General features: G+C 40.6%; 1 protein-coding gene across 5 annotated transcripts in view; it reads right to left on the reverse strand.

Annotated features, from left to right (window-relative positions):
* Positions 1-20,790, reverse strand: part of LOC135093130 (DNA polymerase delta subunit 3-like) — a 64,070-nt gene that overhangs the window by 11,310 nt on the left and 31,970 nt on the right. For all 5 annotated transcript variants that reach the window (XM_063992038.1, XM_063992036.1, XM_063992040.1 and 2 more), the window contains 2 exons: positions 14,327-14,432; positions 2,121-2,318 (listed from right to left, as the gene is read on the reverse strand). In XM_063992038.1, coding sequence (XP_063848108.1) covers positions 2,121-2,318; positions 14,327-14,432 — 304 coding nt within the window. The remainder of the gene's footprint in view (positions 1-2,120; positions 2,319-14,326; positions 14,433-20,790) is intronic.

Consider the following 20,790-nt stretch of genomic DNA (forward strand, 5'->3'; position numbering starts at 1 on the left):
AAAAAAAAAAAAAAAAAGTGACACTAAAAATTACCACTCTGTGTCCTTACTGCCAGTGCTTAGTAAGGTGATGGAGACCGTTGTGGCTTCATGCATCGCTGAGCACCTCAAATAGTACTACCTGCTTTGCACCTGACAGTTTGGCTTCAGGCAAGGCCAGTCAGCGGCTGACCTGTACCTGTTGCTGAAAACTGACCTTAGTGCTGCCTTGGACCAAGGCAAGGCCACTGCTATCATGGCACTGGACCTAGAGGGCACATTTGACTGGGTGTGACATACAACCCTGGTCAACAAACTCCATGATGCAGATGTAAATGGGACCCTCTTGTTGCTCCTCAGCAACTAACCTGAGTGACAGGCACCTGAGGGTGACTATTAGAGGGTGAGAGTCTGAGGTGCAGCCCATCAAAGCAGGTGTCCCTCAGGGGACCTGCCTCAGCCACCCCTGCTGTGGAAGGTGTATATAAATGACCTGTTGCACCTCCTTCCCAGCACCAGGGCCTATGTGGATGATCTCAAGCTGACCCGCAGCTTTGGCTCAGGGAAGGAAGCCACTGCTATGTTACAGCTCAGTATCACAGCCTGGGGCAGCACGTGGAAGGTGAGATTCACACCACATAAAACCAAGCTGCTCATCATCTCTAGGTCAAGGCCAGCCCTATGTTTCGACTTCACGGGGGAGACACTGACACCGCAGGATGAGGTGGAGGTGCTGGGGGTTACCTACGACCGTGGGCTGACCTTCAGGAACCACACTGAACAGCTTGCCAGAGGGGCCTCTGGGAAGCTGGCCTCTCTGAAGATATTGTGGCTTCTGGACAGCAAGGGTATAGAAGTGCTTTATAAAATACGTGCACCTGGCATGGAGTAGCACGGCCTGCACACACCTTGCCATCCTGGACAAGCTGCAGGATAGGGCGGCGCAGCTCATCAGAGATAACAACACTGGCCACAAGCCAAGCCTCCAACCCCTTCAACACCGGTAGGACACAGTGGGAATCATTGGTCTTCCAAGTGATTTGATTTGAGATCAGATTTGAGTGCTGTTATAGTCTGGAGGACAGTGGGTGGGTGTTGTCTTGTGGGTGGTTGTCCCCAAAGTGTAAGTGATTCAAATCCTGTACATTACTAAACACACACACACACACACACACACACACACACACACACACACTGCATAGTATAGTGGTTAGCACGCTTGGCTCACAACCAAGAAGGCACGGGTTCAAATCCTGGGAGCTATGAGGCAAATGGGCGAACCTCTTAATGTGTAGCTCCTGTTCACCTAGCAGCAAGTAGGTACAGGATGTAACCCGAAGGGTTGTGACCTCGCTGTCCCAGTGTGTGGTGTGTCAGTGGTCTCAGTCCTACCCAAAGATCAGTTACAATGAGCTCTGAGCTCTTTCTGTAGGGTGACGGCAGGCTGGGTGACCAGCAGACGACTGTAGGTGAATCACCCACACACACACACACACACACACACACACACACACACACACACACACACAATGAACACGAAGAGAACAAAGTAAGAAGTTGTACAAAAGAAGAGTAAAGAAAGATGTGAGGAAAAATATTTTTCCTGACAGAGCAATAGAATGCACTGACTGATGTGCAGGGACCATTCATAGCTTTAAAGGTAAATATGACAAATTAACTTTAAAAGACAGGACATTAAAAACTTGAATCAATCCTGTAAAAACCCAATTAGGTAAGAACAAGACAAGATGCATGACATGTACATAATCATGTGTGAACACAGGCCACTCAAGCTAATCACATATTTGTTGCATTAGGTTAGGTTCCATAAGATTTGAATGGTATCTTCAGTTACTTTCTTTTATTTAACCCTTCTTTTGTTACCCTTGGCCAGAGATCCTCTTGCATAAAATAATAAATAAATAAAAACAGAAAATAAAAATCAAATATATAAATCAAATCTAACTCATTTGACACTGCTATCATAGTTGATACTCAAGTAAAATCACACACCAAAATATCCTTTCTCATCCACGTCTCACACGTCTCCCCAAACAAACCACAAACAAAGTCGCCCACCAAATAAACAAACCTAACCTACTCACCAAATAAAGTAACCCAACAACCAAACAATCACCCACCAAGGTATCCCGCCTCATTTGTAAAAGTTTCATCTACTATCTTCTTCCTCATCCCCAGTTTGACCTCCTCTTCTGGGCACTTGGATGGTTGGAGGTTCTTCTCCCTCTCTTCCTCTGAGTCTGAATTGACCCTCACAGGAGGAGGAGAAGGAAGCAGTAGCAATCTCTCATCTTCTTCATCCCTCTCTTCTTCTTCATCTGTGAAAGGATGGTTTGGTTTAGTGTTTGTGGGGGTGTAGGAGGAGGAGGAGGAGGAGGAGGAGGAGGAGAGGAGAGGAGAGGAGAGGAGAGGAGAGGAGAGGAGAGGAGAGGAGAGGAGAGGAGAGGAGAGGAGAGGAGAGGAGAGGAGAGGAGAGGAGAGGAGAGGAGAGAAGAGAAGAGGAGAGGAGAGGAGAGCAGAGGAGAGGAGAGGAGAGGAGAGGAGAGGAGAGGAGAGGAGAGGAGAGGAGAGGAGAGGAGAGGAGAGGAGAGGAGAGGAGGTGGAGAGGTGAAAAGGAACAGAGGAGATGAGAGGAGAGGAGAGGAGGAGGCAAAGAAATGAGATATAACTCTTGAAATCAAGATATGTGACATCTACTGTTAGAGCAGGGAGTTCACCAAAAAAGGCAGGCACCACCTGGAGGGTCAAACCTGGGACTTTCCAGTTGCAGGGCAGATCTGCTAACTGTTACACAACAGTTGCCTTCGGGTGACAACCTTCACATCTAATCTGTTTTTGTTATACTCTTCAAGGAGGAGGAAAAGGTGGAGGAGTAATCCTTCATCTTTTCCTCCTCTTCTCTCTCTTTTACATCTGTGGAAGGAAGGCTTAGCTTTACGTTTTAACAAAGAAGGAATAGGAAGAAATAATGATCTATCATCTTGTGTTGTAACCACAAAGATAAAGATTTGCATCTTACTGAAGGGACTGAATACCTGCCTCTAAACTGTGTTGTGTAGAGAGATGCTCTGGTGAATATCATAACAACGTTATTCTCCCATGATGTTTACTTACCTGTAAATACCTATCTAAGTATATATATCCAGGCTAGCAATCCCACATGGGGTGGCACAGACTAAGCATAACACATTCACACAAATATCATTTACTTTCCTAGCCCTGTCAGCCCCTGATGGAAAGGAACAGTCTCATGGACCACCCTACTGTGCTCTAGGAGCTTTGGCATAGCAAAATTGGCCAAATACATCGACAACAAGGCCAGACAGCATACACTGGTTTACACATGCCCCTTCATAATATCTACTTGTATTTTCACAGGATTGATTCAAGCCTGTAATATCACTTTCTAAGAGGGACATCTGGTTGGGAGACCCAAAAAAATATGAAAAATATGACCTTTTGTGAAAAAATGTGTGGTAGGCCTACACACTCCCTATTATTTCATATAGATTTATGACAAAATATGCAATACTTTTCATTTAAATCCCATTTAAAGGTCCCATGCTCAACCACATGTCTTTGTTTTATATCACTAGCCTGTCTTTAAAAAAAATAAATAAATAAAAAAATAAATAAATAAATAAAATTGGCAAAATTTTTCAATTTTTAGGTGAACATAATATGGTAACACTTGGAGGGGAGTGAGTGGTGCTCTCAGCTCAGTGCCTTGCTCAATTTCTTTAGGTGAACATGAAATGTAACACTTGAAGGAGAGTGAGTGGTGCTCTCAGCTCAGTACCTTGCTCCCAGTCTCAGTAGCTCGCCAGCCTTAGTTAAGAGATGTGTCATTTCCTTGGAGGCACCACATGACTATCTTGTCCTATTTCCTGTATTTCTGAGGATGCCAAGGCATACAAAATTGAATATGAAAGTGGTGCCTTTTTAAGGGAAACATGGCAACAATGAGGAGTGTGGCAGCTCTGAAACAGCTAGACTATGATAAGGTAATGCCACACCACAGAAGGGCATGGAGCAGAAACCAAGAGCCACTCAAGCAAAAATATAACTTTCCAAAGTATTTTCTAACATACAAATACGAAGGAATGACACAGACAATGTAATATCAAAGTGAAGTTACGACTAATAAAAGAACAATGAGTAACAAATGTTCAGGAGCAAGTATGTCAAAACAACATGCTAATATGTGCCTAAAACTCAGCCATTTCTTCATAGATTGCCTTCAAAGCTTTAGGATTGTTAGAATAGACAAACTACAAACATACATGTTTATAATTTTAAATTTCATAAACATGAAAAAAATCTTCATGAGTCAAAATTTGCCAAAGGTTGAAAGTTGCAAGAAAAATGTTTTCACAAATTTAATACTAATAAAAATTTCCAACATTCTCAGTTAAAGATCAATACTGTACCTACATGTGTGGCACAAAATCTAAGAAAAATATTTTTTTTTTTGTTCTAGTATTTTGAAAGGGTGTCTTAAATAAAAAATAAATAAATAAATAAAATTAAAAAATGAAGGTAAAGGAGTGCTATGTTTGCTATGACCTACCACTATGCAAAATTTTGTGTAAAACAGAATGGCAAAAACCCATTATAATAAATGTTTTCCTTAAATACCAAATAATCATGTGCTTTAAATTTATACATTTATTGTTTTCACACACTGCTTCTTCAGCTAATGTACTCCATTGATCTTTTAACCTCTTTGGAAAACTTCAAGGCCTCATTTACACAATGCCACCAGTCACCTTCTATAGCATGCAATGGAGCCTTTCATACAAGGCCACCATAATGGCATGGACAGCCTGGGCAGGTAACTGCCACTTTTTTTTTCTTTTTTTTTTATGTAGGAAGGACACTGGCCAAAGGCAACAAAAATCTAATAAAAAAAAAATGCCCACTGAAATGCCAGTCCCATAAAAGGGTCAAAGCAGTGGTCAAAAATTGATGGATAAGTGTCTTGAGACCTCCCTCTTGAAGGAATTCAAGTCATAGGAAGGTGGAAATACAGAAGCAGGCAGGGAGTTCCAGAGTTTACCAGAGAAAGGGATGAATGATTGAGAATACTGGTTAACTCTTGCATTAGAGAGGTGGACAGAATAGGGGTGAGAGAAAGAAGAAAGTCTTGTGCAGCGAGGCCGCGGAAGGAGGGGAGGCATGCAGTTAGCAAGATCAGAAGAGCAGTTAGCATGAAAATAGCGGTAGAAGACAGCTAGATATGCAACATTGCGGCGGTGAGAGAGAGGCTGAAGACAGTCAGTTAGAGGAGAGGAGCTGATGAGACGAAAAGCTTTTGATTCCACCCTGTCTAGAAGAGCAGTATGAGTGGAACCCCCCCAGACATGTGAAGCATACTCCACACATGGACGGATAAGGCCCTTGTACAGAGTTAGCAGCAGGGGGAGTGAGAAAAACTGGCGGAGACGTCTCAGAACACCTAACTTCATAGAAGCTGTTTTAGCTAGAGATGAGATGTGAAGTTTCCAGTTCAGATTATAAGTAAAGGACAGACCGAGGATGTTCAGTGTAGAAGCAGGGGACAGTTGAGTGTCATTGAAGAAGAGGGGATAGTTGTCTGGAAGGTTGTGTCGAGATGATAGATGGAGGAATTGAGTTTTTGAGGGATTGAACAATACCAAGTTTGCTCTGCCCCAATCAGAAATTTTAGAAAGATCAGAAGTCAGGTGTTCTGTGGCTTCCCTGCGTGATATGTTTACCTCTTGAAGGGTTGGATGTCTATGAAAAGACGTGGAAAAGTGCAGGGTGGTATCATCAGTGTAGGAGTGGATAGGACAAGAAGTTTGGTTTAGAAGATCATTAATGAATAATAAGAAGAGAGTGGGTGACAGGACAGAACCCTGAGGAACAGCACTGTTAATAGATTTAAGAGAACAGTGACCGTCTACCACAGCAGCAATAGAACGGTCAGAAAGGAAACTTGAGATGAAGTTACAGAGAGAAGGATAGAAACCGTAGGAGGGTTTAGATAGAATAGAAGTTGTTTAGATAGAATAGGAGGAGGGTTTAGATAGAAGGTTGTGAAGTGATAGATGTTTAACCCTTAAACTGCGCAATTATGATTTCAGGATAGCTGCAGGGTGCGCAAAAAATGGCAAAAAATTAACTTGCTTGAAAACTATCTTTGATCTTTTGAAACTCAAAGGAGACAAGTAGAGCACTGAAATGTGAAATAAAAAATGAAAAAAAATACATTGTGTGGCAGTGATGGATGGCTGAAGTTCCTTGGGAAGTGGCTGGGGGCCAGCGACAGGGGAGCCGGGAAGGTGTCAAAGAGATAATTTTCCTGTTCTTTCTGCCAGTGTGAATCATCAGGAAGTGTTGAGAGTGATTCCTCAGAATCTTCTATCAATGGTAAAAATTTTGATGGTGTCAATGGCATATTACGGGCTTTGCCTGGCAGTGAGGAAGCGGCAGCGTGCTCCTGACCTTGAGAGGCAGGAGTGTGTTTACGGGATTTCTTGGGCTTTCTCACAGCACCAGAAGTTGATTGCTGTAAATAATCTACATCATCAGGGCCGAGTCCAAGCTTTCTTTTTACTATCTTCTTTTTACATCTGCCTCCCCCATGGCCATGAATGTGGGAGCCAGGAGGCTGGCCAGCATCGGAAGATGATAATGAATTACCGTCTTCCATGACTGCCTAAGGCTGACTGAGACAATAATGCCTATATGGAGCGAAAGAGAGATGATGTTGCCAAATGATGTTCATTGGATTTTACGGTGGCTGTGCGGGAACTTTTGAAATGCAGCTTAGAAAACCTGTCATCTTAAGATGTCTCGCGCAGTTGGTCGAACAGCATCTTAAGATGTCTGGCGCAGTTTACGGGTTAAGAATCTTCCTGTTGAGGATAGATTCAAAAAATTTAGATAGGCAGGAAATTAAAGCAATAGGACGGTAGTTTGAGGGATTAGAACGGTCACTCTTTTTAGGAACAGGTTGAATGTAGACAAACTTCCAGCAAGAAGGAAAGGTAGATGTTGACAGACAGAGCTGAAAGAGTTTGACTAAGCAAGGTGCAAGCACGGAGGCACAGTTTCGGAGAACAATAGGAGGGACCCCTTCAGGTCCATAAGCCTTCCGAGGGTTTAGGCCAGCGAGGGCATGGAAAACATCATTGCAAAGAATTTTAATACGTGGCATGAAGTAGTCAGAGGGTGGAGGAGAGGGAGGAACAAGCCCAGAATCGTCCAAGGTAGCGTTTTTAGCAAAGGTTTGAGCAAAGAGTTCAGCTTTAGAAATAGATGTGATAGCAGTGGTGCCATCTGGTTGAAATAGAGAAGGGAAAGAAGAAGAAGCAAAGTTATTGAAGATATTTTTGGCTAGATGCCAGAAATCACAAGGGGAGTTAGATCTTGAAAGGTTTTGACATTTTCTGTTAATGAAGGAGTTTTTGGCTAGTTGGAGAACAGACTTGGCATGGTTCCGGGCAGAAATATAAAGTGCATGAGATTCTGGTGATGGAAGGCTTAAGTACCTTTTGTGGGCCACCTCTCTATCATGTATAGCACGAGAACAAGCTGTGTTAAACCAAGGTTTAGAAGCTTTAGGACGAGAAAAAGAATGAGGAATGTATGCCTCCATGCCAGACACTATCACCTCTGTTATGTGCTCAGCACACAAAGAGAGGTCTCTGTCACGGAAGCAGTAGTCATTCCAAGGAAAATCAGCAAAATACCTCCTCAGGTCCCCCCAACTAGCAGAGACAAAACACCAGAGGCACCTTTGTTTTTTAGGGGGATCCTGAGGAGGGATTGGAGTGATAGGACAAGATAAAGATATGAGATTGTGATCGGAGGAGCCCAACGGAGAAGAAAGGGTGACAGCATAAGCAGAAGGATTAGAGGTCAGGAAAAGATCAAGAATGTTGGGTGTATCTCAAAGACGGTCAGGAATACGAGTAGGGTGTTGCACCAATTGCTCTAGGTCATGGAGGATAGCAAAGTTGTAGGCTAGTTCACCAGGATGGTCAGTGAAGGGAGAGGAAAGCCAAAGCCGGTGGTGAACATTTAAGTCTCCAAGAATGGAGATCTCTGCAAAAGGGAAGAGGGTCAGAATGTGCTCCACTTTGGAAGTTAAGTAGTCAAAGAATTTCTTATAGTCAGAGGAGTTAGATGAGAGGTATACAGCACAGATAAATTTAGTATGAGAGTGACTCTGTAGTTGTAGTCAGATGGTGGAAAACTCGGAAGATTCAAGAGCGTGGGCATGAGACCAGGTTAAGTCATTGCGCACATAAATGCAGCATCCAGCTTTGGATTGAAAATGAGAATAGAGAAAGTAGGAGGGAACAGAAAAGGGGCTATTGTCAGTTGTCTCAGACACCTGAGTTTCAGTGAGGAAAAGAAGATGAGGTTTAGAAGAGGAGAGGTGGTGTTCTACAGATTGAAAATTAGATCTTAGACCGCGAATGTTGCAGAAGTTAATGAAGAAAAAGTTGAGGGGGGTTGTCAAGACACTTAGGGTCGTCGACAGAAAGGCAGTCCGACCTGGGGACATTTATGGTCCCCTCCCCAGATGGAGGGACTCCGAGGCTGGTGTAGGAGTCGCCATGATGATTTCAAAATTTTTGAGTGAAGGGTGTGTGTGTTATTAGGTGCTTGTAGTTTTGTGTGGAGGAAGAGAGTTGTCTTTAGAGGGCAGGCTGTTACTGCCCTCTTGTGTTGTGAGACACAAAGGGAAACGTTCAGTGAGGTCACAGCTGGGTTTAATGATAAGTTCACAGCACCCCCCGAACAGTGCTTTAGACCTCACTGGGAGTAATTATCGTTTCGGCAGGTGTCTACTGCCTCCTCCTCTGAGTGGAGGCAGTGGCATGCTCTCACAACCTGTGATCACCACTCACAGTGGCTGCTACTCACTGTTGGGAATTGTTTTAAGTGGGAACTTTCACATGAAGCCATTGAGAGATGCCACTGTTGTCCATAATCCATAACTTTTCACTGTTATGCCAGATTTTGGAAGGACCACATTTGTGATGGAGGGGGAAAATAACATAAGTGGAAGAGATAATGAAGACAGAAGACCTTATTTGTGAAATGGAGAAATGCTCAGCAATTTGGGATCAATCCACTTAAGATTACAGCATTATGAGGATTAAAAGTTCCTCAAATTAGGGATTCCTCAAACAATAGAAATTAAAGAATTTCTTCTTGTTGGCACATAAATCAATGTAAAGTGTATGATACAGGACTCTCTCCATTCTACATGGAAACATTTAATGCACATTTTCAATCCAAAACTGGATGTTGTGTTTATGTGTGCAATGACTTAACCCACTCTCATGCCCACTCTTGAATCTTCCAAGTTTTCACCATCTGGCTATGACTACAAAGTAACTCTCAAACTAAATTTACCTGTGCTGTATACCTCTCACCTAACTCCTTTGACTTTTAAAGAAATTCTTTGACTACTTAAATTCCAAAGAGGAGCACATTCTGACTCTCTTCCCTTTTGCGGAGATCTCCATTCTTGAAGACATCAATGTTCACCACCAGCTTCGGCTTTCATCTCCCTTCACTGACCATCCTGGTGAACTAGCCTTCAACTTTGTTATCCTACATGACCTGGAGCAATTGGTGCAACACCCTACCCTTATTCCTGACCGTCTTAGAAATACAGCCAACATTCCTGAACTTTTCCTAACCTCTAAATCCTCTTCTTCATTGGGCTCCTCCAATCACAGTCTCATATCTGTATCTTGTCCTATCATTCCAGACCCTCCTCAGGATCCCCCTAAGTGGAGGTGCCTCTGGCATTTTACCCCTGCTAGTTGGGACCTGAGGAGGTATTTTGCTGATTTTCCTTGGAATGACTACTGCTTCTGTTATGTGCCAAGCGCATAACAGATGTGATAGCATCTGGCATGGAGGCATACATTCCTCACTCTTTTTCTCCATCTAAACCTTCCAAAACTTGGTTTAACACAGCTTGTTTTTGTGCTATACATGATAGAGAGGTGGCCCACAAAAAGTACTTAAGCCTTCTGTCACCAGAATCTCATGCACTTTATATTTCTGCCTGGAACCATGCCAAGTCTGTTCTCCAACTAGCCAAAAATTCCTTCATTAACAAAAAGTGCCAAAATCTTTCAAGCTCTAACTCCACTCATGACTTCTAGAATCTAACCAAAAAACGTCTCCAATAACTTTGCTTCTTCTTTTCTTCTTTAATTTCAACCAGATGGTATCAATGTTATCACATCTATCTCTAAAGCTGAACTCTTCACTCAAACCTCTGCTAAAAACTCTACCTTGGAAAGTTCAGGGTTTGTTCCTCCCTCTCCTCCACCCTCTGACTACTTCATGCTACCAATTAAAATTCTTTGCAATTAAATTTTCCATGCTCTCGCTGGCCTAGACCCTTGAAAAAACTTATGGACCTGATGGGGTCCATCCAATTGTTCTCTGAAACTGTGCCTCCATGCTTGCACCTTTCCTAATCAAGCTCTTTCAACTCTGTCAACATCTACATTTCCTTCTTGCTGTAAGTTTGCCTACATTCAGCCTGTTCCTAAAAAAGGTGATTGTTCTAATTCTCAAACTACCGTCCTATTGCTTTAATTTTCTGCCTATCTAAGGTTTTTGAATCTATCCTCAACAGGAATATTCTTAAATATCTATCACTTCACAACCTTCTATCTGACCGCTAGTATGGGTTCTGTCAAGGCCACTCTACTGATCTTCTGGCTTTCTTTACTGAGTCTTGGTCATCCTCTTAGAGATTTTGGTGAAACTTTTGCTGTTGCCTTAGACATATCAAAAGCTTTTGATAGAGTCTGATACAAAGCTCTGATTTCCAAACTTTCCTCCTACAGCTTCTATTCTTCTCTCTGTAACTTCATCTCAAGTTTTCTTTCTGACTGTTCTATTCCTGCTGTGGTAAACGGTCACTATTCTTCTCCTAAATCTATTAACAGTGGTGTTTTTTAGAGTTCTGCCATCACCCACTCTTCCTATTATTCATCAATGATCTAAATCAAACTTCATGTCCTATCCACTCCTACACAGATGATAACCACCCTGCACTTTTCTGTGTCTTTTTGTAGATGTACAACCCTTCAGGAAGTAAACAGTTCACACAGGGAAGCCACAGTATGTCTGACTTCAGATCTCTCTAAAATTTCTGACTGGGGTGTATTGGTATTGTTCAATGCCCCAAAAACTCAATTCTGTCAACTCAACACAACCTTTCAGTCAACTATCCCTTCTTCTTCAATGACACTCAACACTCTTCCTCTTCTACATTGAACATCCTTGGTCTGTCCTTTTCTTATAATCTAAACTGGAAACTTCACATCTCATCTCTAACTAAAACAGCTTCTATGAATTTAGGCACTCTGAGATGTCTCTGCCAGTTTTTCTCACCTCCCTCAACTGCCAACTCTGTACATGGGCCTTATCTGTTCATAAGTGGAGTATGTTTCACATGTATGGGGTGGTTCCACTCTTTTTACAGGCTGGAATGAAAAGCTTTTTTGTCTTATCAACTCCTCTCCTCTAACTGACTGTCTTCAGCCTCTTTCTCATCACAGCAATCTTGCATCTCTAGCCATTTTCTACCATTACTTTCATGCTAACTGCATGCCTCCCCTCCTTACGGAGCCTCACTGCACAAAACTTTCTTCTTTCTCTCACCCCTATTCTGTCCACTTCTCTAATGCAAGAGTTAATCAATATTCTTAATCATTCATCCCTTTCTCTGGTAAACTCTGGAACTTGCTGCCTGCTTCTCTATTTCCACCTTCCTATGACTTGAATTCCTTCATGAGAGAGGTTTCAAGACACTTATCCTTCAGCTTTTTTACTATTGCTTCAAACCCTATTTGGGGACCGGCACCTCTGTGGGCTTTTTTTTTTATTGGATTCTTTTTGCCCCTGGCTGGTGTCCCTCCTGCATAAAAAAAAAAAAAATCTCTTTTGAGAGCATCTCTCTCTTCTGGTCTGCAAAGCAAAGAGAAGCAGGTCCTCTTTTGAAACAATTCTTTTGACTGACAAGCATGAGAAGGGATGGTACAAGTCAGTAGTTACCCAACCTCTTCACACTGTGGTAACCAGTGGCAGCCACCGATGGTGTCATGTGAATGGAGTCTGACTGTGCACATTTCTCATATTTCATCAAATCCTTACTTGAAATTTAAATTTACGTTGCCTTGCCAACCACTGTACATCTATATGTCATAAACACATCTCCCCACAATCACATCTCTTTTGTTTTTCCTTCAGCCTGGGAAACTATAACCTCTCTTTCTTAGGTGCTGAAGTGTCAGTGAATACAACTCCCTGCAATGCAAACATTTCAGAAAAACAAAATATGATACTGTTTTGTCCTCTGTGTGAAAATGTTACATATCTATCTATCTATGTCAATAAAACATATATCATTGGTTTTGTGGGATTTCTCCTTACACTGCAAAAAAGGAAGAAAATACATAAATAAATAGAATGAATGAATGAATAAATGAATAAATAAACAAATAAACAAATAAATAAATAAATAAATAAATAAAATACAAAGGCTTTATATATATATATATATATATATATATATATATATATATATATATATATATATATATATATATATATATATATATATATATATATAAGTAAAGAAAACATAAAAATAGATAAATAAAACAATTAGAATTAAATAAATAAATAAAAAAAAATTACAAAAAAATGAAAGCACAAGGAAACATAAAAAGTGAAAACATAAAGCTTACAAATTGTTGTCAGGGCTGGAAAATAATTATTAAAAAAATATTTGATTAAAATTCTTTTTGTTTTTACTTAAATTATTTTTTTTATTTAAATTTGTTTCCGCATTAATTCTTGATGGCTTGCAATGATTATTTGTTTCAATCTTACAATGCCATTTTCTTGTATTAAACTTGGCCAATGTTTAATGAAATCATAGTTTAACCAACATGAGTTTTTCAGATAAAAATCATAAGTAGAACTAATAATTTAATCAGATGTTACATTAAAATAACTAACTTACTTTGTAATAAAAAAAAAAACTCTTTAAACTTCATAATTACATTTACTGTTATTATCAACAAAAAGACCTTCCTTTTTTCTTTTTTTTTACACATTCCAATATTTTTCTTGTAAGAGATAATGATTCACTGGTGCCTGACTTGCTGCAGGACCAGTACAGGATCAGTACACTCAGTATAAGACAAATAGACTTAATACTTTTCCTGTGCAACTGGTTCACATCATCTTCTTTCTTCTACGTTTGTGTGTCTGTGTGTGTGTGTGTATATATATATATATATATATATATATATATATATATATATATATATATATATATATATATATATATATATATATATATATATATATATATATATATATATATAGTTTAAATCTATATATTTTGCTCTCAATATAACATTTAAATAATTTTTAATACCATATACTTAATTTTTATTTAAATAACACTTATTTTTAGTCAAGATAACACTTCAATATTTTTTTTATACAGAATATTTAATTTCAATTTAAATCCTGATTTTTTTTAGTCTAAATATAAAAAAAATAACTTTAAATACATTATATTTAATTTTGATTTAAATGATGATTTTTACTCTCAATATAACACAAATAATTTTTAATACAGTATATTTAATTTTGATTTAAAATCATTATTTTTTTACTCTGGCTGAAACTAATTTAAATCATTTGATTTAAACCAAACCAATCCTGGGTTATGTACACACAAACACACACACACACACACAAAATACACAAAATACACAAAAATAAAATAAATACATAAATAAATAAATAAAAGGCAAAAAAGAAGAAAACACAAGGAAATCATGCCATAAACAAATAAATAAATAAGATAAAGATAATTAATAAAAAAAAATAAAAAAAATAATGGGAAGAGAAGAAACGAATGATTCAGCTCAATGCAAATATGAAACATGAAAATAAAAAAAAACAAGTGCAGTATAAACATTTGGACATTTTCTTCTATAATGATTTTCACTGTAATATTTTTGTTGTTTACACAATACTTGTGTTTTCTCCTGTATATATATATATATATATATATATATATATATATATATATATATATATATATATATATATATATATATATATATATATATATATATTTCTTTGTATGTTTTGTTTTTACCACTAACACTACCACCACCACCACCACCACTACTATTACTAGTATGACCACCACCACCAATACTTCTACAACAGCCACAACTACTATTGCTGCTACTGCTGCTGCTACTACTTCTACAACCATCCTTACCGCTTTCAGAATCACTCAGCTGTATAATTCTTGTCCTCTTTGTCTTTGGTTCATCATTCTTCCCCTTGCTCTTCCTCTTCTTGGATGCAGAGGAGGAAGAGGAGGTCTGGCAGATGAGAGGAAAGTTAATAATATTTGCTCTCTCTCTCTCTCTCTCTCTCTCTCTCTCTCTCTCTCTCTCTCTCTCTCTTTCTCCAAATAGGCATTGAAACATTCAGTATAAAGAATTAAATAAAAAATTTTTATGTAGGAAAGCCACTGGCCAAGGGCAACAAAAATCCAATAAAAAAAAAAACCGACTGAGATGCCAATCCCATATAAGGGTCCAAAGCGTTAGTCAAAAATTGAAGGATAAATGTCTTGAAACCTTCTTCTTGAAGGAATTCAAGTCGTAGGAAGGTGGAAATACAGAAACTGGCTGGGAATTCCAGAGTTTACCAGAGAAAGGGATGAATGATTGAAAATACTGGTTAACTCTTGCATTAGAGAGGTGGAGAGAAAAGGGATGAGAGAAAGAAGAAACTTTTGTGCAGCAAGGCCGTGGGAGGAAGGGAGGCATGCAGTTAGCAAGATCAGAAGAGCAGTTAGTATGAAAATAGCAGCAGAAGACAGCTTGAGATGCAACACTACGGTGATGAGAGGGAGGTTGAAGACAGTCAGTTAGAGAGGAGTTGATGAGATGAAAAGCTTTTGATTCCACCCTGTCTAGAAGAGCAGTATGAGTGGAACCCTCCAGACATGTGAAGCATACTCCATACATGGATATATAAGGCTCTTCTACAGAGTTAGCAGCTGGGAGGGGGTGAAAAAAAAACTGTTGGAGATGCCTCAGAACCCTTAACTTCATGAAAGCTGTTTTACCTAGAGATGAGATGTGAAGTTTCCAGTTCAGATTATAAGTAAAGGACAGACCGAGGATGTTCAGTGTAGAAGAGGAGGACAGTTGAGTGTCACTGAAGAAGAGGGGACAGTTGTCTGGAAGGTTGTGTCGAGTTGATAGATGGAGGAACTGACTTTTTAAGGCATTAAACAATACCAAGTTTGCTCTGCCCCAATCAGAAATTTTAGAAAGATCAGAAGTCAGGCATTCTGTGGCTTTCCTGCATGAAATGTTTACTTCCTGAAGTGTTGGATGTCTATGAAAAGACGTGGAAAAGTGCAGGGTGGTATCATCAGCGTAGCAGTGGATAGGACATGAAGTTTGGTTTAGGTGGTCATTGATGAATAATAAGAAGAGAGTGGGTGACAGGACAGAACCCTGAGGAACAGCACTGTTAAAAAATTTAGAAGAACAGTGACCATCTACTACAGCAGCAATAGAATGGTCAGAAAGGAAACTTAAGATGAAGTTATAGCAAGAAGGATAGAAGCCATAGAAGAGTAGTTTGGAAATCAAAGCTTTGAGCCAGACTCTATCAAAAGCTTTTGATATATCCAAGGCAACAGCAAAAGTTTCACCAAGACTCAGTAAGGAAAGCCAGAAGATCACCAGTAGAGCGACCTTGACAGAACCCATACTGGCAATCAGATAGAAGGTTATGATGTGATAGATGTTTAAGAATCTTCTTGTTGAGGATAGATTAAAAAACTTTAGAGAGGTAGGAAATTAAAGCAATAGGATGGTAGTTTAAGGGATTAGAACAGTTACCCTTTTTAGGAACAGGCTGAATGTAAACAAACTTCCATCAAGAAGGAAAGGTAAATGTTGACAGACAGGCAAAAGTGCAAGCATGGAGGTACAATTTTGGAGAACAACAGGAGGGACCCCATCAGGTCCATAACCCTTCCGAGGGGTTAGGCCAGCGAGGGCATGGAAAACATCATTGCAAAGAATTTTAATAAGTAGCATGAAGTAGTCAGAAATTGGAGGAGAGGGAGGAACAAGCCCTGAATCATCCAAGGAAGAGTTTTTAGTAAAGGTTTGAGTGAAGGGTTCAGCTTTAGTGATAGATGTGATAGCAGTGTTGGGTGAAGCAGTGCAGGTGATAGCAGTGAAGGGTTCAGCTTTAGTGATAGATGTGATAGCATCTGGTTGAAATAAAGGAGGGAAAGAAGAAGAAGCAAAATTATTGGAGATATTTTGGCTAGATGCCAAAAGTCATGAGGGAAGTTAGATCTCAAAAGATTTTGACACTTTCTATTAATGAAGGAGTTTTTGGCTAGTTGGAGAACAGACTTCGCAAGGTTCCAGGCAGAAATATAAAATGCATAAGATTCTGGTGATGGAAGGCTTAAGTACCTTTTGTGGGCCACCTCTCTATCATGTATAGCACGAGAACAAGCTGTGTTAAACCAAGGTTTGGAAGGTTAAGGTTGAGAAAAAGAGTGAGGAATGTACACCTCCATGCCAGACACTATCACCTCTGTTATGCACTTGGCACACAAAGACGGGTCTCTGACATGGGAGCAGTAGTCATTCCAAGGAAAATCAACAAAATACCTCCTCTGGTCCCTCCAACTAGCAGAGGCAAAATTGCAGAGGCACCTTCGCTTAGGGGGATCCTGAGGAGGGATTGGAGCGATAGGAAAAGATACAGATATGAGATTGTGATCGGAGGAGCCCACTGAAAAAGATAGAGTAACAGCATAAGCAGAAGGATTAGAGGTTACGAAAAGGTCAAGAATGTTGGGAGTATCTCCAAGACAGTCAGGAATACAAGTATGGTGTTGCACCAATTGCTCTAGATCATGGAGGATAGCAAAGTTGAAGGCTAGTTCACCAGGATGGTCAGTGAGGGAGAGAGGAAAGTGAAAGCTGGTGGGGAACACTGAAGTCTCCAAGAATGGAGATCTCGGCAAAAGGGAAGAGAGTCAGAATTTGCTCCACTTTGGAAGTTAAGTAGTCAAAGAATTTCTTAAAGTCAGAGGAGTTAGGTGAGAGGTATACAGCACAGATAAATTTAGTCTGAGAGTGACTCTATAGTCGTAGCCGGAGGGTGGAAAACTCAGAAGATTCAAGAGTGTGGGCACAAGAGCAGGTTAAGTTGTTGCGCACATAATCCAGCTATGGACTGAAAATGAGGATGGAGAAAGTAGGAGTTAACAGAAAAGGGGCTACTGTCAGTTGCCTCATACACCTGAGTTTCAGTAAGGAAAAGAAGATGAGGTTTAGAAGATGAGAGGTGGTGTTCCACAGATTGAAAATTAGATTTTTGACTGCAAATGTTGCATAAGTTAATGAAGAAAAAGTTGAGGAGGGTGTCAAGACACTTAGGGTTGTTATCAGAAGAGCAGTCCAATCTGGGGACATTTGTGGTCCCCTTCCCAGATGGGGACTCCAAGGCTGGTGTAGGAGTTGCCGTGATAATTTTGAAATTTTCAGTGAAGGGTGTGTGTGTGTGTTATTAGGTGCGTGTAGTTTTGTGTGGAAGAAGAGAATTGTCTTTAGAGGGCAGGCTGTAACTGCCCCCTTGTGTTGTGAGACACAAAGGGTTGCGAGGTCACAGCTGGTTTTAGTTTTAAGTTAACAGCAACCCCTGATCCAATGCTTTAGACCTCACTGGAAGTAAAACTGCACCACCCTCAGTTGAATCATCATCATCATCATCATCATCGTCATTTTCATTTAAAGTCCGCATTTTCCCATTAGGGTGGGGTTGGGCAGGCGATGACTAGTTTCCACAAGTGGCAATCTTGTGCCATATGTTCTTCTATTCCCAACAAATTCATATCCTACATCACACACTTCCTCCACTTTTTCTTTGGCCTTTCCACTGGCCATCGGCCTCCAACCCTCACCTCCTCCACCTCGCTCAACATCCCTATCTCCGCCCTTCTCACACGTCCAAACCATCTCAGTCTTCTCTTCCTCAGCTCAACAGAAAGGTCTTCAACTCCACACATCTCTGCCACCTCACTGCTAGACCTTCCGTCTTGCCACCTCACTTCTGCCATGTATCTCAGCATCCTGCGGTCATAGCTACACAGAATATCTGTCAGTCTGTTTGTCAATGCCCATGTTTCTGCTCCATACAGAAGAGTAGGCCTGACACAAGCTCCGTACACCCTTCCCCTGCTCCTCAGTTTTATGCTGCGGTTCACCAATAAACTGGCAATTTCTCGCCATCTTCCCCATGCAGCTGCTACTCTTGCCCTTACTGCTCTCTCTATACCCACTTCACAGTCCAACATAGCTCCCAAATAGCAGAACTGTTGTACCTCCTCCAACACACCTCCATTCACCTCCAACCCGACATCCTTGTCATCACCATCACCACCACCACCATCCTCCTCCTCCCGCACACATCTTGGACATACAAAATTCTGCACCCCTCTGAGATTCCTCAGACCTGAGCATCATTGGTGACACCATTTATTACACCTAGTACACAACACTGAGTTTGCTCCCACTCCTTTTTCACAACATCCACATGGCCATTTTCCTGACTGAATTTTTTCTCTAGCTTCATTTCCAGTCACCATGTCTTCATGTTTATTTTCAGTCACCTCTGCTCCATCTCCTCCTTCCACCTATTAAACATGTCACTCATTTCCTCCCTTGATTCTGCTGTCAATACTAAATCATCAGCATAGAGTAGCTCCAACAGGCCATCTCCTCTTGCCAGTTTAGTAGCCTCATCCATTACTGTGATAAAGAGTATTGGACTAAGAGCTGAACCCTGGTGTACTCCCACTCTTAAGTCAAAATTCCTTGATGTTCCTGCCAATGATCTTGATTCCACATACAGACACATGACTGCAGTCACGAGCCTTTTGGGCACTTTTTGTCTCCTTTGTGCCCACCCAATTGCTTTCCTTGGCACTCTGTCAAATGCCTTCTCTAGATCAACAAAGACATGGAATAGCTTCTTCCTTTCACTGAACTTCTCCTGTATTTGCCTCATTATAAAAACTGCATCTGTTGTTGATCTTCCTGGGCAAAACCCAAGCTGTGGACCATCCACTTTTATCAGTTTCCTCAGCCTCTCTTCCAATACCTTTTCGAACAGTTTCATTCTGTGTTCCAATAGTATAATTCCTGTATATTTTCCACACTCCAAGGCATCTCCTTTTTCTTTATAGATAGGCACCATCATACTATTTTTCCAGTCTTCAGGAATGTCTCCCTTGTCAATTATGCCTCTAAACACCCTTGTTAATTCTCTTATAACACCCGCTTTCTACATTAAGTCACTGGTGATTCCTGTTGGACCCGCCGCTTTTCCACTTTTTATTCAATTCAATGCTCTGTTCACATCTTCCTCCAAGATTTCTTCTATCGGAACTTCCACCATATCCACCTCTTCCAGGTTGTTTTCATTTTCCTTGTTTGACAGGTTTTCAAAGTAGCACCTCCACCTCTCAAGTATTTCTTCCTCATTTATCTTGATAATTCCTCTTTCATCCTTTATACATTTTGCTCCAGTTACATCTTTTTTTTCTTTCTTCACCTGTTTTGCAATTTTGAAAATATCTTTTTGCTTCTCACTACAATTCCATTCTACATCCCAATTTTCCCACACCAGCCTCTTTGCTGTGGCTACCTCCCTTTTATTCTGCCTTGCTTTCTCTTTATATTCTCTCTTATCCTCATCATTCTGTGTTCTATGCCATCTTTTGTAAGCCCTTTTCTTTTCCTGCACTCCTCTCTGTACTGCTTCATTCCACCACCATGTTTCTCTTTGCCTTCTTCGGTGACCTGTTGTTTCACCACAGACTTCCTTTGCAGCCTCCAGAACATTTTTACTCAGTTCCTTCCATCTTCCTCTGTTTACCATATTTTTCTGTTGCAGGTTCATTTCAAATTGTCTTTGTGTTTCCTCATCCTTCAATTTCCATTCTTTTATTTTCCCTTTGCCTCTCTGCTTCTTCTTTCTCACCAAGTTGGTCACATTTAGATCTGCTCTCAGTAGGCAGTGCTGTGTTAAACACTACTCTCCTGGGATGACCCTACAGTCTTTTACCCATATCTCCCTTTCCTCCTTCAGTAATATGAAATCAATTTGTGTTTCTGCTCCTCCACTCTTGTATGTAATTTTCTTCTCCCTGTCCTTTTTAAACATAGTATTTATCACCCTCAGCTCTTTACTTTGGCAAAATTCCAGTATTCTTTCTCCTTCCCGATTTCTCACTCCAATCCCATAGATGCCCATGACTTCTTCGAATCCTCCTCTGTCATTTCCAGTATGCCTGTTTAAGTCGCCAGCAATGAGTAGTACCTCTGAGTCTGCCACTGTTGTCACATCATCCAACACACCACAAAAGGCTTCCTTTTCTTCCTCTGGTCTACTCACTTGTGGTACATATACTGAAAAAAATATTCATGACTTTCCTCCCCACAACGATCTTCATCTTTATTATTCTTCCGTTTATCCTTTCCACTTGTATTGCATCCTCCACCAGCTCTTCTCGTACCAACAATCCTACACCTCCTGCTTTCCTCTTTTTCCCGCCCACCAGAACTTGTAGTGTTCCTCTCTGCAGCCAAACAGTTTGCATCCTTGTTCCTTGTATTGGACTTCCTG

This window comes from Scylla paramamosain, chromosome 41, assembly GCF_035594125.1.
Source record: "Scylla paramamosain isolate STU-SP2022 chromosome 41, ASM3559412v1, whole genome shotgun sequence".
NCBI lineage: Eukaryota > Metazoa > Arthropoda > Malacostraca > Decapoda > Portunidae > Scylla > Scylla paramamosain.